Raw genomic sequence first — 14,868 nt, forward strand, 5'->3', positions numbered from 1 at the left:
CATCACCGGCATCTCCACATCATTTGTAGTAGTTAAACAACAATAGGTACAAATATCTCATTACCAGAGAATGCCCAGATCACAGGTTGCACTGCATTGCACTCTTTCATAATTTTAAGGATGAGGGAGATTCTATGAGAATGTAGCAATACTTGTAGGAGATTCCCCCAGCATAAATTTTTGAAAATTGGTTTAGACAACTTTTGCCTGGAACTGGAGTCCTTTCCAAAAGAAGGGCTTTTAAGCTTGAGAGAGTGAGGAATGGAAACCTTTGTTGAGATGCCCCAGAATAATATTTGGTACTGGACAGGAGCCCTTAGGGCTTTTGTGCCACTTAGAGATTAAAGTTCAAGTTACAAGTTAGGTTCAAAGAGCTAACTTTCCTCATAAGGAAGCAAGAAAATCTGTAGTTGAGACCGAAACCTGTCAAATAATAATTAGAACAGAGACTGAGAACCAGACTGTAGTATTAGAGGTTTCAAAAGCCATCTGTAGGATATCCTCTGCAGGAAAGAAAAGTTATGGCTCCCCTGATGGATTAATCAGTAAATGCACTGCTCAGTGTAGCACCATGTCATACAGACCATTTACCTGATCTCAAGTGAGGACAGCAGGTCAAGTGGCTCAGTTGGGTAGAGGGAAAATCTGCCATAGGTCCTGTGGCTATGCAGTATCCGGTGATGCCTGCTTGAAGGTGTATACATGTGAAAGTTGGGCAAGGACAGATTCAGGCTCGGCTGTGATGCCCCACAGTACAATAGCCTGCTGACACTCGCTGCCTAAGCTTACCCATGAGAAATGGTTACATGGGTGAAGTACTATAGGGTGGCTGACAGCTGTGAAACGGTACCTCAGCAGGTGTCTGTGCCTTTAGGAATAGAGGCTGGAGAAAACTTGGCCCCTTGTCTTAGGAGGGAGGTCTGTTATGGTGATGGTGATAGCCACGAACCAATTCATAGCTGGGAAGTATAGATAACATTTCTCTCACCACTGACTTGAGAGAAACTCTTGCGTAATTACGGAAAAACAAGGGTCTCAATCAGTTAAAGACAGAATAAATGGAGAAATGAGCCACTCTATTTTGAAAATCAGTAATGGGTACTGAGAATTAACAAAACATTCTTATTGGATCTAATGAGGTAGGAGATCAACATTTTCGATCAGCTCATGACTGCTAAGAAAATCTGTGATATCCATTGGAATTTTTTTTTAAAATTCATTTTCGGGATGTGGGTGTCACTAGCAAGGCTGGTATTTATTGCCCATCCTGAATTGCCCTTGAGAAGGTGGTGGTGGGCCTTCTTGAATCACTGCAGTCCATGTTGTGAAGGTGCTCCTACAACCCGGTTAGGTAGGGAGTTCCAGGACTTTGACCCAGCGACAATGAAGCAATTGCGTTATATGTCCAAGTCAGGATGGTGCATGACCGAGGAGGTGATGGTGCTCTCATGCACATGCTGCCCTTGTCCTTCTAGGTGGTGGAAGTCTTATGGAAAAGTCTTAACTATGAAATCAAGTTTCAGTTTTGATGGTGAAATCAAACTTGATGGTCTTGTCAAAGGTTTCACTACCATTAATGTTCAGTTTGCCATTGGCACTACGGCATTAATGGAGGCAGCCGACGAGGACAAAATGAACCCTTATAACCAAGGGATTCATTGAAATCACTTTCAACTACAAGTCATACATCTCTGAGAATGAGTTAACTTGAATAACCTCCAGAAACACTAATGGAAAGTTCCTTAGACCTTTCATGGGTTGACAAAAGAAGGAAGTACTCTCCAGCTTTCAGGATTTTTCTAAGAGCTCCTTGTTCTTTGATCAGTTAGAAGCATAGCATTCTTCTCCAGTTCAAGTGGTGGGAGCAAAAAAAGCATTAACTTTGGTCTAAGTAGGAGTATTACACTTCCAAGTATTGTGTCAAATTTTGAAATTGTGCCCTGTACACCCAAGTCCAAGTCATTTATATATATCAAAAAAATCAGTGGTCCTAGTACCGACCCCTGAGGAACACCACTGTATACCTTCTTCCTGTCCGAAAAACAACCATTCACCACTATTCTGTTTCCTGTCACTTAGCCAATTTCGTATCCATGCTGCCACTGCCCCTTTTATTCCATGGGCTTCAATTTTGCTGACAAGCTGTTATGTGGCACTACATCAAACTCCTTTTGAAAGTCCATATACACAACATCAACTGCATTGCTCTCATCAACCCGCTCTGTTTCCTCATCAAAAAACTCAATCAAGTTAGTTAAACACAATTTGCCTTTAACAAATCCAGGAAGCTTTGTGGTTGGTGCTTGGAATCAGAACATTAGTATGCATAGAATCTAGTCTGCTTGTGGAGCTACTGTACAGAGCAGACAGAATACATATGAAGAAAGGGGGGAAACAAAACAGAAAAAAGCAAGAATATTAAAAATGAAAAGAAAATTTACATTACTAGATGAAATGGTGGATGTAAACAGTCAGTACAACTATTACGAAGAATTCTCAAAGTGCACATTCTAACTAGCTGTATGTGAGGTGGAATAACAGGAACTGTAAACATCTTCACAGACAGAATCTTTCCTTTAAACACAGTGGAGGTGTCTTGCTATTGTTGCAATTTTAAAAAAGGATCTTCCAATTAGTTACACAAGAACAGATCAAAAACCCAGAGTGCTTACATATATATATATATATATATATATATATATGTGTGTGTGTGTGTGTGTGTGTGTGTGTGGGGGGGGGGGGCGGTGACAGCCAAATTGAAGCAGAACACCATCTAATCATTATGTTTTATTGACTAGTTATTAATGATCATAAAAGATGATCTCAATTTACTACACAGTCAATTCAGGGCCAATACAACAGTGTTCCAAGTGGCACTGAGCTATGGTACTGGTCTGGATTCATGATTCGTAAAGATCCCAGATCAGTATCCCTTCAGGATAAGAGAATAAATTGAACAGAGATATTCTTGCCACATTTTTTTTGAAGTGATACATGAAAGGCGCATTGACTTTACAGGCTATTGTTCGCTATATTAAATATTTTACAGTGGTTTGAGGAGAATTCTAATTGCAGAGGTTGAATCTGTAGGGCACAGCCTAATTATTATGGTAATTTCAGAAACACTCAACTATCATTAATTTATTTGGTGAAATTTAAAGAAGGTAGTTAGAACTGTTTCCAACTTAGTAGCTAAGTGAAACAGTTGTCCTGTGCTTGCACGCCCTGCAGTGACATGTATAGTGAATACAAATTAGAAGCTGAACCTTATATCTGTGTTGCAGTTCTCATTTTCTATTCGAATACTGTACTGCAATCTTAAGTCTCAGGTGGATGAAAGGAAAGCATCTCTCTGAATATTAGCTAATGCCACATTTGCAAGTCTTGAGAAGATCAGTGTGCAGAAGATCATTTCTAGCAAGCAATATGTGAATTGCTTTGTACTGTTCCACTGATGGAAACTATTCCTGGTCTGGGATTAAACCCTTTTCATCATAAAGCCCCATCTGGTCCTAGGTCCACGTCACTCAAACCTTTCCCTTTAAACTTACTGCTTTGATTCCAGATCAATTTATTCAACTGCATTTGTGTGACTCAATGAAAGGACAGCATCATTTAAACCAAAAGTATTTCCTTCATGTAACGGCCATAATTAAAAACAATGGTTATGAAGGAATAAAAAAAGGCTAATATTTTTGATAGTGCTTCAAAGGCTGACAGCTGTCAGTGGCTTTGAAGATGCTAATCAGAAACGGAGCAAGAAGTTTCCGTTAAAGGCTGTGCCTGGGAAACAAGTCAGCTTATAATGAATTAAACCATCACAAGACATCCTTGTGTTTGCAATCTGTCAGGGTATGTATTTTCCTGTTTATGTTGTTCCATAGTAACTCTTCAGCAGATAACATTTTTGAAAACAGGCACCAAAGCAATGCTTTGATACATTATTCTATAGCAATTACATTATAAATATTATTCTATATAATTCTGTTTAATTAACTCTGATAGAGGGAAGGAGCACAATGAAAATAAAGATCTTCTAATGCACAGTAAACTGTGCATAATCAAAGAAGATTAAGGTTTAGATGGCAGAGGATTTCAGGAATAGATTTGTTAGCAAAAAATGTTTAAAGATTACCAAAAAAATTTAAGGTATAACAATTATCAAGAGAGTAGAGGTATCAAAAAAAATCCAAATGCCAAGGAGCTGTTGGCTTCTGCAGATGCTTTATTTTGATACCAATTATATCTGCATCAGAAGGTAGGTGCAGACTACACAGCTTTTGGAGAGGTGGCCCAGATGGCCTTGGGAAATGAAATGGCGACATCTCAGTAAATATTACAATCAGCTCAGCTTAGGATCAACTTGTTGCAATGATATCGCAAGTGCCATGGAAAAAAAACGAGGGCTATTTTGGGCCCTCCAAAAAAAATGACATAGATGCAGAAAAATATTCTTTATAATTATTGTGAGGATAAATTGTGTCCAATTTTGGCCACCATGGTTTAGAAAGAATATCAAGGCCTTGGAGAGGGTGCAGAGGAGATTTACCAGAATGGTACTGGGGATGAGGGAATTCAGTTATGTGGAGAGATTAGAGAAGCTGCAATTGTTCTCCTTTGAACAGAGAAGGTTAAGGGGAGATATAATAGAGGTGTTCAACATTATGAGGGGTTTTGATAGAGTAGATGGGGAGAAACTGTTCCCACTGACAGGAGGGTCAGTAACCAGCGGACACAGATTTAAGATAATTGGCAAAAGAACCAGAGGGGAGATGAGGAGAATTGTTTTTATTCAGCAAGTTATGATGATCTGGAATGCACTGCCTGAAAGGGTGGTGGAAGCAGATTCAATAGTAACTTTCAAAAGGGAATTGGATAAATACTTAAAGGAAAAAAATGCAGGGCTATGGGGAAAGAGCAGGGGACTGGGACTAATTGGTAGCTCTTTCAGAGAAACGGCACAGACACAATGGGTCAAACGGTCTCCTTCTGTGCTGTATTATTCTATGATTTCAAATATATAATAAACTTGATAATTCTACTTGTATGGCATCATAATGACAAAGTCAAATCACAAATCAACTTGTTTTCCCTTAAAAACAGGTGTTCGAAATAGAATGTGTCCTAACCAGGACTGTGATATAATTAACTTCACCTGTGAATCCAACCAGAACCCACTTGTGATTCCCTCAGTAATGAAAGATCTGTTCAGCTATACTGGTGGAAATATGTATCATCTCACACTGCTGTTTATAAACCATGGGTAAACAACTCATATGATTATGATACTTAACATTAAAATAGCTAGGAAAACCCATAAAGTTTGAAACCCCATTTACCAGTTTTGTCAATCTACAATCTCATGGGGTGAGCAGCACAGTGCATGGCATAACACTCATTACATATGATTTTGCCCACACAATTTTCTTCTCTCATGCAACTTCACACCCTACTGAATAAATTCACCGGTAATTCAGCAATTGTTATTTTTATAATTGCTTTTTTTCCCCCCAATGTAATACATCTTCAAACATGGTTTTCTATTTGTTACCATTGGAGTAGATATTTATTCAACAGATAGACACACAAGTGTCATAACGCGCTTGTGAATATGCCCAACAGAAACCTCAATTCTTTATTTAACAAGGTGGGGTTGAATTATAAAGAATATATAATTCATGGACTTATAATTGATAACTGATAGTTGCCATAGTAACCGAGTTGTAGTCATCTCACCTCGCTAATATAGCATCCTGATTACATTTAATTAGCAAGTCACTTTTTCACATTTACAGATCTAACTACTTTCTCAGTTTATTAACATTATAGCAACTGAGATGGATTACTGCCTTTTAATGCAGTCCAGCATGAGTGATTCTCTACAATATTTAAAGATATATTTTAAGATGAACATTTGCCAACCGCTTGCGAGCTAATTCCTAGGATTTTCAGTGGTTGGTCTTTCAAATTACTCACAGCAAGCATCTGGTCCATAATGAGAGTCTGGCAAAATAAACATGGAAGCATGAAACAGAGTCTGTGGTCAAGGCATAGAGCAGCGCTCCCCCAAATCCCTTGTTTGGTGGCTGGCGAATTGGAGGTGGTGCTACATGAACCAAGTAGGGTTTTCCGATTTGGCAATTCAAGGCACCATCTTCTGAGGACAGCAGTACAGTTGTCAAGAGCTGTCAGCCAGGGTCAACACTGTGAACAGTACCCACAGGAACTCTGGATGGATGCAGAATAAGATGATACATCCCAAGGAGGTTGCCAAGGTAAAACTAACCAACAGTACCTTTTTACCAGGTACACACCAAGTATGCATGTTATAAAGTGTGGCCTGTCAAACTGTTCCACATTTACTGTTGGCCCATGTCAAGCCCTCACACATCCATCTTGCTCTTTCTTTGCTTATCATGTATGCAGAAATTCCATCAGGAGATATATTCAAGTTGCAACTTACAAATGACATCCTTAACATACTCACATCTTTCAAGGAGTCACATATACAATCACTGTAACATAACCTACCTGCATGATGCACAGTTACTTACTGACACACAGCAACAACTCTCATTTATATAGCACCGTTAATGTAGTAAAATGTCCCAGTACACTGCAGGATGGCCATATGGCTACTGTCAATGCTCACTCTACTTTAAAAAATGCAGCAGTATGATGACATTGGCAGCCATGTTATGCTGCTGGTGTTATTCAATAGGAAAGGAGATGAAAGTGTTGGCCATGCTGACACATGTCATCTGTTTGATATAAATGTGGGCAGCATATCGGCTGATACTGCAGATCATTTCTAATCTATCCTGGAAAGAGGCCAAGGCAAAAAGGTTTGAGGGGAAAGGTGCTCTTCCCCTCCACTGTTAATGATGTCCTTATGGTGTAGGTTCCCTGCAGGTGTCCTTATAGCAGATAACACAGATCTGCTGATCTGGAGCCTGCACAGCCAGCTTCCTACAGTCACTGCCAGGTAGTTGTGCCAAGTTGGTAGTGTAACGTCAGGTGTGGCAGTCTGGCTCTTGCGTCTACTGATCTTCCTGGCATGCTTTCTATCATCCTGTGGCACTTCAACCATGATATATTGTGTATGTGAAGCTTCCAAACCAACCCATGTCATGGGGAAAAACAGTTACCTCAGCTGCAGACATGCACTACATGGTGCCCAGTTTGAGACAGTATTGGCAGAGGCCCAACTGACCTTTCATTTATGTAGGGAGATGAATACATGGTAGTGGGGAAAATACCTTAAAATAAAAATATTTATACAATATTATTATACAAATGGTACATCTAACACACTCAACTATCATACTCAACTTTCTGTATCACACTTCAAAGGAAAGTATAATGAAACAAAGGAACTTTCCAAGAAGACAAAATCTTAGAGCCACGATATCTGCAGTCTCTTAATTGACATCTCTCTTACCTAGTGTATGTTGTTTTTTTTTAAAACAGCAGCAGATTTCTAATTAACCTCTGTATCAACCCACTGTTTAATAGAAATTTTACTTTGTAGCCTTAAATGAACACAAACCTACACTTCAGCAGCAGAATAATACATTGTGTGCTACATGGTATGATGTTCCTGTTCTTATAAAACGTACATCCTCCAACATACTGTGAGCAGTGCCACAGGAAATTTGCTATATTAAAAATATTATGAGTAGATAGGAGTAATTATGAGGCAGTAATCTTACCTTGGTGAAATTACTGACTTCAAATGACTCTGGGGTGTCAATTGTTCCATATAAAATAAAGCATAGAAATAATTCTAAAAATGATCACCTCTTTAAGAGATTTTGCTTAATATGAATTCAAAAGTGGCAAATGCACACATCTGAATTGTTTACCACTGATAGCAAAAGTCTAGCCAGAAAAGCACGAGAGATCCTATTTGTGAACTCCATGGGGAGGATACCATAAGGCACAGCAGAACATTGAAAGTCCTGCAGGATAAACCCATGCTCTTAAAATAGTATTATCAAAGTAACCCGGATTTACTGCTTTCTTGATCATCAAAGAGCTCTTCATAGCAGTCACTGCAAGACAGTCTGTTGTTCCAATATTTCATCTTAGTGTGTGGAAATTTCTTGCTGGTGTTACTTTGTTGACAAGTGCACCATTGTTTACATGGACTACAGAATCCTTGCCATATTTAAACAAAGAACAGCATTAGCAGGTGATAAAAATGGTCCTCCTAGGATGAGCTCAACTGTTGCAGCTCAGTTGTTACCTCAGTAGTCCTTCATACTCAAAAGTTGGAAAGAATACCCTTGTTGGAAAGAGAATCAATCTTGATAGCTGTGCTGATGATTATTACAGCCGATACAGAGACAAAACCTCTCCTAGATTTCACAGACCAAAGCAGCCTGTCTGGGATCAGCAGGCTGCTGCAGTTCATATTTTTGCTTCTCCTTCTGGAGATCTACACGATGGTGCTTGGAACATCTGACACGGCCACGTATTGTTGCTCGGCAGCTCATGTCATCAGCCATGAGTTTCTCTCAGTTATTGACATTGATATTACATAGTTTGAAGTTATGTCAGGCATGTCCTTGTATCTTTTTTGCTGCTCACATTGCTTCTACTTGTCCTAATACAGCTTGCTAACCACACACTCATGACCATAATCAACATTCCATTGTGTTTTATGCTGTAGTCGGGGGACTGTGACCAAATTCAAGCATGAAGTCCTGGCTCTCCAACGCCACACCAGCAAAACATACACTGGAACATTCATTATAATTAAATAAAGTTCCCTTTATTATGAGTGTTTCCAAATCGTCAAAAACTTCCAAATAATATTTGATTTGGATTAAAAAGGATCAGTTTTAGCGTAGTTTACTCTCAATTACTCAAAATGTCCAGTTCCTACCTCCCTAGTTGTATTTGGAGGTCAGGATTAGTGTTTGACATGAAGACATTCTATTTTAAATCTCTGAGATTGACTTTTATATACTAAAAGCAGCAGATTTCCAAACTAGCAAGGGTACCACTATCAAAGTAAAGCAGCTTTAAAATTCCCCAACAGTATGCAAATAGTTTAATTAAGGACACTACCCTACATCTGCTCTGACAGCTGGCATGGAATGAGCAATGTAGCATGGAATAAACCTCTGGGACTAAGAAATACTTTTTCTCTGCAGCCTTAATAGATCAAGAAGTTAAATTTAGATCATTTAAGGTGAGTAATAAGTGACACATACATATAGTATCGCCAAATTGAGAATATACACAATTATAAGACAAAACCAATGCTGACAATGTTGATCTTCAAATCTACACTCAACCTTTGCAAGCAACGCACAACTTGCACATTACTTAGCTCATTATTGCTTTTCAATCACAACTTTAGAGATCCTTTTCTATATTTCAGATCATCAAAAATATATATTTTTTAAAGTCTTCTTAAACAAATGTACCATGACATCATAAAGCTATCCTTCAATCAAGTTCAACTATAATCAACTGAAGTTATCCTTCATCCAGTAACGTTTCAGTATTTAACTGAGGGATGATCTAATAGACTTTACTGAAAATACTGGAATGCTGAAAGATTCTCTCATATAGTTCGATTCCTGGCGCTAAACAGAAGCATACTGAAAACCACGATTTTTTTTGATGTATATACTTATTTGAATTAAATATTTTACTACAATGTATTATTTTAATAGAATTAAATAAAACCACATTATTTGATGGACAGCTGATTTTTCTTGTGGCAATACATTATGAACCTAACAGCTGAAGCCATTTGACTACAGCCTCTGGAAACAGCACACTTCCTTTACTTGTGCCTCGCTAGTTTCATACAGCCAAACAAGGGATGAGATGGAACCTCAGGGACAAATGACCAGCACCTCGCGGGCAGACTGAAATAAATAGTCTCCTCACATTAAAATTTACACATATGTTTAAGTCATTCATTTGTGACTTTTGGAAGCTGTGGTCCAAATGAAATGTCTTGGTTTCATGGCGTGTTCCCTTATAAAATTGCTTCTCCATCAAATAATCTAGTTTATTTAGCGCTGGTCACAATACCCTTCACTCAAGTATGTAAATGATACTTTAAAAAAAAATACATGCATCTTAAAATCTATTAATTTCTCAAACGTTGTGTCTCTGTTTGCACCCCCAAAATGCTAAAAAGGCTGGGGATTTTATTGGGGTTTCAGCTTTTTCAAAATGGTCTATTTACAAATGTGGAAAGTCAAAAGCCCTAACAGAGCACCATAAGCAGACTGGCATGGCTAGATACAATGGTTTGGTATGCTTAAATTATGTAAATAAAGAACAGCCACTGGAAAAATTCCACTCGTGCGGTAACGGTTTTAAAATAATGGAGTGGTTCTTCGAGTAGTCTTCTCCCTGTGAATGCTTAACAAAAATCAGATGTACGTGAAAACCAATAGAAGAAGCCTTCGCGGGAAATTGAGTATGGACCCCAGGACTCTTCACAGCTTCAAGTCCCTCAGCCCACGCAAAGCAATCGCTTAGCACAGCAGACCCGCCCTTGCACAGTGGATTTGTTTTCTCTTTTGTTGGAAACGGTTTCATATTCATGTTCTATACCAAACAACTGTGGGTCATCTGAAGTTATGATTCATTTATTTTTTTCTTCTAAAATTACCTTTTTTATATTAAGATAACGTACTGTGCGGTGTGAACGCCTTCAGGTGTAAATGAACGGGCACCATGTTAACAGCGCCAACACAATATGGACAGACTTAACAAAACAAACAGCCCTCCCACCCACATTTTAGAGTGTTGAACAACTTAAACCTATTTTTGTGGCTTTTTTGCGGTAAGGAATTCAATGTTCAAGGAAACAGTAAAATATTTTAGGTTGCTCCTGATACATTCATTTGTCCTTTTACGACTCAGTATTTTTAAAATAAATGTCCTCAGACTTTGACCCAAAATTTTAATATAATTTGGGGCTATTTTTATGCCGGTTTTACCGTACTTGACGGCGATGCAGACATGGAGCTTTATCTCACCACATTCCCTTAATCTTTCTGCAGTCATTTCAGGCAGGCCTCTTTCCTTCCTGCTGATAGAGTTGGGTACACAGCTCAAAAACACAACGCATTTGAAAGTTTTTTTTAAAAAAAAAAGCTCAGAACTAATCTAAATCATTTTCCATGCTGACAATGCACATTTCATCCATAAGTTTGATGATTCAAATGTGTCCACAGTTGGGGGTTATTCTGTCAAATGGCTTCCAACAGTGACTGTTAAGTTCAAGGATTGGGGAAAAACAAAACAACAAAAAAAAACTCTGGGGGAGAGCAATGTGTCTAAACCTCACAAATTCAATAACGCTCACAGTCAGGGTATCCAGTAGTACAAAAATGAGGGATTTTGGGGTGGGGGGGGGGAATAAAAATGATGTGTGGTTTCCCACAGAGCAAAATAAAAATAAATAATAAAACGTGAATGTTCGACTCACGCGTATCACAAAGACCAAGTGCAATTCCCAGTTTACGGAAGAAATCCAAAATAATGGAACCGTGACTCCAGGTGAAAGTGAAAGGCCAAATTGTATCGCATCAGGGGACATTTTAAAGCTGGCAACCTGCAGTTTCTGCAGATTAAGCTTTATTTATCCCTATCCGGCATTAGAAGACTCATACGCGAAGGGCTGCACGCCCCCCCACTAAATCGGCGATCAGGCATACAATTCCAACGCTCTCAAAAACGTATTATATTGCAACTATACTTGCAAACATTCAAAGTAATAGATTTTTTATTTAGCAAAATAAACCAGAAAGGAAAAAAAACATGTCAGCCATTTTCACCTGCGAGTCTCGCCTCCTCCATTCCTGAGTCTGGTTTTCATGCTCTACTATGGCGGCGCGAAGCTGTTTCTCCAAGTTATCTATCTCACGTTCGTGCTCTCGGACCAGGCTGTCCTTTTCCGCGTTGTGCTGCTGGAATAGGTGTGTCTTCTCCTGCTCATGCTCCAGTTTCGATTCGACTATCTGATTGGACAAGGAAGAGTACTGTTCATCAATACCACATCACTGTTACCATGACAACAATTCTTCTGCTGCATTTTTCCCTCTCCTAATTCCTCTTAAATTGATCAATTTGTCAAAAATGTTCCTTTTTTTTACCCCCAAAGCAAAACAAAATTCCTACGTCATTGTGACAGCACCCCTCTGCAGGTGTTAAAACACTCCATTGAATTTGCTCATTATATACACCGGGAGCTCCCTCTTACCTCCCCCCCCCCCACAACCAACCCCCACCGCCCCACCCCACTTTTGCAAATTGATTATTTTTCCAGTTCTTTTCACAATAACTATGAATAGAAAAACAATAAATCCACCAATATCTTTTGCAGAAGTCGTGATTACATATATATATGTACTTTTTTCTCTCTGTGGCAGTAATAACTGGCCCAAAACTATATTTCTATAAAACTGGAAACTGTAAAACCTAATCCTTACTATGTGAACCGTTAGATGCCGATTTCTGCAGCTATTCAAATTAGAAATGAGGTTTCAATGAAAACACGCACAAAGGTTTTTTTTTACCCTTAAATCTTTACAGAATGGAATTCGGATTTTGTTTTTGTGGAAAAATCAGCAGGATTCGATTCTACTGTTCCATTTCCACACAGACAAAATCAACCAATTTACAGTCGTTTTTACATGAAAGCCGGAGCATTATCTCGCTGTCAGCTACGTGATTCTGAAATAAACAGACTTACGTGTTCAGCAGGACGCCTGCTGTGCTGGTAGCTCGCTATGATTACACATAAAGCAGTCTATTCCCCAATATTCTGTTCTCAGTCCCTACACCACGCTGGATACTGTGACCTTGGCCAATCCTCAGCTCTTCTCACTAGGTTTGAATGGTAGTATGAAACCGAGGCCTACTTTCTACTGCTTTGATACTAATCCTCCCAGACTGTGCACAATGGCACCCTACCTGGCCTTCTGACTATAGGCAGCTAGGCTGGCTTTGAAGCAGGTGATGAATAGGGGCCTGCAGGATGCCAGATTTCCAGCAAATGCCAGGCCACACAGCTGCTAGGAACAGTCACTTACATTTTTCTTCAGTTTTGGTTGATTTTCGTCGAGGTGGCGTTCGGACCAAAAGATATAAGCTCATTTTAAGCACAGACATTCTCTTGTCTAACAGCTGATAGCTAGATCACTCCCAAATGTTTCTACATGCGCAGGGCATTCTAAGAGCACTTAACCCTTAGGCAACTTTCAAACTGAAACCAATTAATAAATTCTACCCCAAGGGACGTATCGATTCGAACTTTCTTTACACATTTAACTAAAGACACACTCAATCTTGAAAATGGTAACACTCTCCCTTCCTCCCCTCCGCACACAAACAATAAAGCCAAGATTTGCTGTTTACCACGACCCTCCTAGTGAATCACTACATTACAAAACCGCACTGTGAAGCACTGCTCTAATATTCATTAGTTTAGTTTGCACTGCCCTGCACTGAACTGATACAACGCTGCTTACATTCACAACGCAGCCCTACATAATTCAATAATTTATTATTTCAAAAAGAAAGATGCTTAAAAAATTAAAGGAGGATTAGACATGCAGCAGAAGACAAAGAGAAAAGCAATGGAAGGCAACATTTTGGGATTAGGATTTTTGTGCTCGTCAGTGAGGGAAAACAAGAGCTCGCAATTTTAAAGCAGAACTGTTGCCCAGTTTACAACAACAACTTGCATTTATATAGTGCCTTTAATGTAGTAAAACATCCCAAGGCACTTCACAAGAGCGTTATCAAACAAACAAAACAGATGCACTGAAAGGGCATTCATAGTTATTGTTAATCAATAATAAATACATTATTTGAATTTTATATCTAGCTGTGCAAAATTGCATCTCATTTTCTTCTCACTTCTCCCCCGCAAAGGAGGATTAGGCAGTAAACCTTGTTGCATCTTCTTCGGACATCATGATGCAGAGACACTTTTCACAGCGGATACTTCCTCTGTTATCTGGGTCAGCGGTGTCCAGCATTGGAGGTGGGTTCATTCTACTTGGAGCAGTGTAATGATTAGCCTACTATAACGCCTTTACTACAATAAACACACCTTGCCTTCACTCTTCCTGTCATTCTCCCATTTTTTTCTTCATGTCCTATTAATGCAGTGTTACTGATCACTCAGTGCAACACACTGTTCATTTGAATGCTAAAATGCTTGGTTCCCAAGGACCCTGGTATAATGAGTGCAGAGTAAAGATAATGTGGCACAATCAAAATCACTATTGTTTTACACTGAATCCCAAGTGACCAAAATTATTCTAAGTATTTCCTGAAAAGACAGAAAATCTTTGTTTCCATAAAAGTAAAAAAGAATCTGATTATACTTACCTGTTGTTCATATCGTTGCTTGAGTTCCTCCAACTGCCAAGAGAATTCTTTTGATTGCTTCTCTCGGACAGATTTTGATCTACTTAGATCTGCCTCAACCTTCTCCATCTATAAAATGCAAAAAAGAGAATTTTTGATTTGACACTGTCATAGAGACAAAAATCTATAACTATTTCACTACACCAAATAGAGCTTTAAACAAAGTGAGTCCAGGATGGGATTAAACCATGATTACGTTTGAGCAGCTATTTTTGGTTTCTATTTAAAACAAAGTCAAGATACATTCTTCACTGCTTGTCCTTTGCGAAAAACCAGAAGCAGTTAAAAAAAAATGAACATTTTTAAAAAGAACAAAGTTTAAAGGAAAACTGTTGACAAAGTAAATCAATCAAATCAGGATCAGAAGCAAACTTCAAATACACTTGCCACTTTCCTTTGCATAAAGGCCTCCTCCAGTTACAGATTCTGTCCCCGAGCCATCAGCAGGCT

At 38.9% G+C, this 14,868-nt stretch overlaps 1 protein-coding gene across 1 annotated transcript in view; it reads right to left on the bottom strand.

Annotated features, from left to right (window-relative positions):
* Positions 1-14,868, bottom strand: part of cep112 (centrosomal protein 112) — a 358,450-nt gene that overhangs the window by 104,688 nt on the left and 238,894 nt on the right. Inside the window, exons 20-21 of the mRNA XM_068003888.1 lie at positions 14,380-14,487; positions 11,817-11,999 (exon numbers count right to left, since the gene is read on the bottom strand). Coding sequence (XP_067859989.1) covers positions 11,817-11,999; positions 14,380-14,487 — 291 coding nt within the window. The remainder of the gene's footprint in view (positions 1-11,816; positions 12,000-14,379; positions 14,488-14,868) is intronic.

The sequence above is a fragment of the Heptranchias perlo genome, chromosome 23, assembly GCF_035084215.1.
Source record: "Heptranchias perlo isolate sHepPer1 chromosome 23, sHepPer1.hap1, whole genome shotgun sequence".
Lineage (NCBI taxonomy): Eukaryota > Metazoa > Chordata > Chondrichthyes > Hexanchiformes > Hexanchidae > Heptranchias > Heptranchias perlo.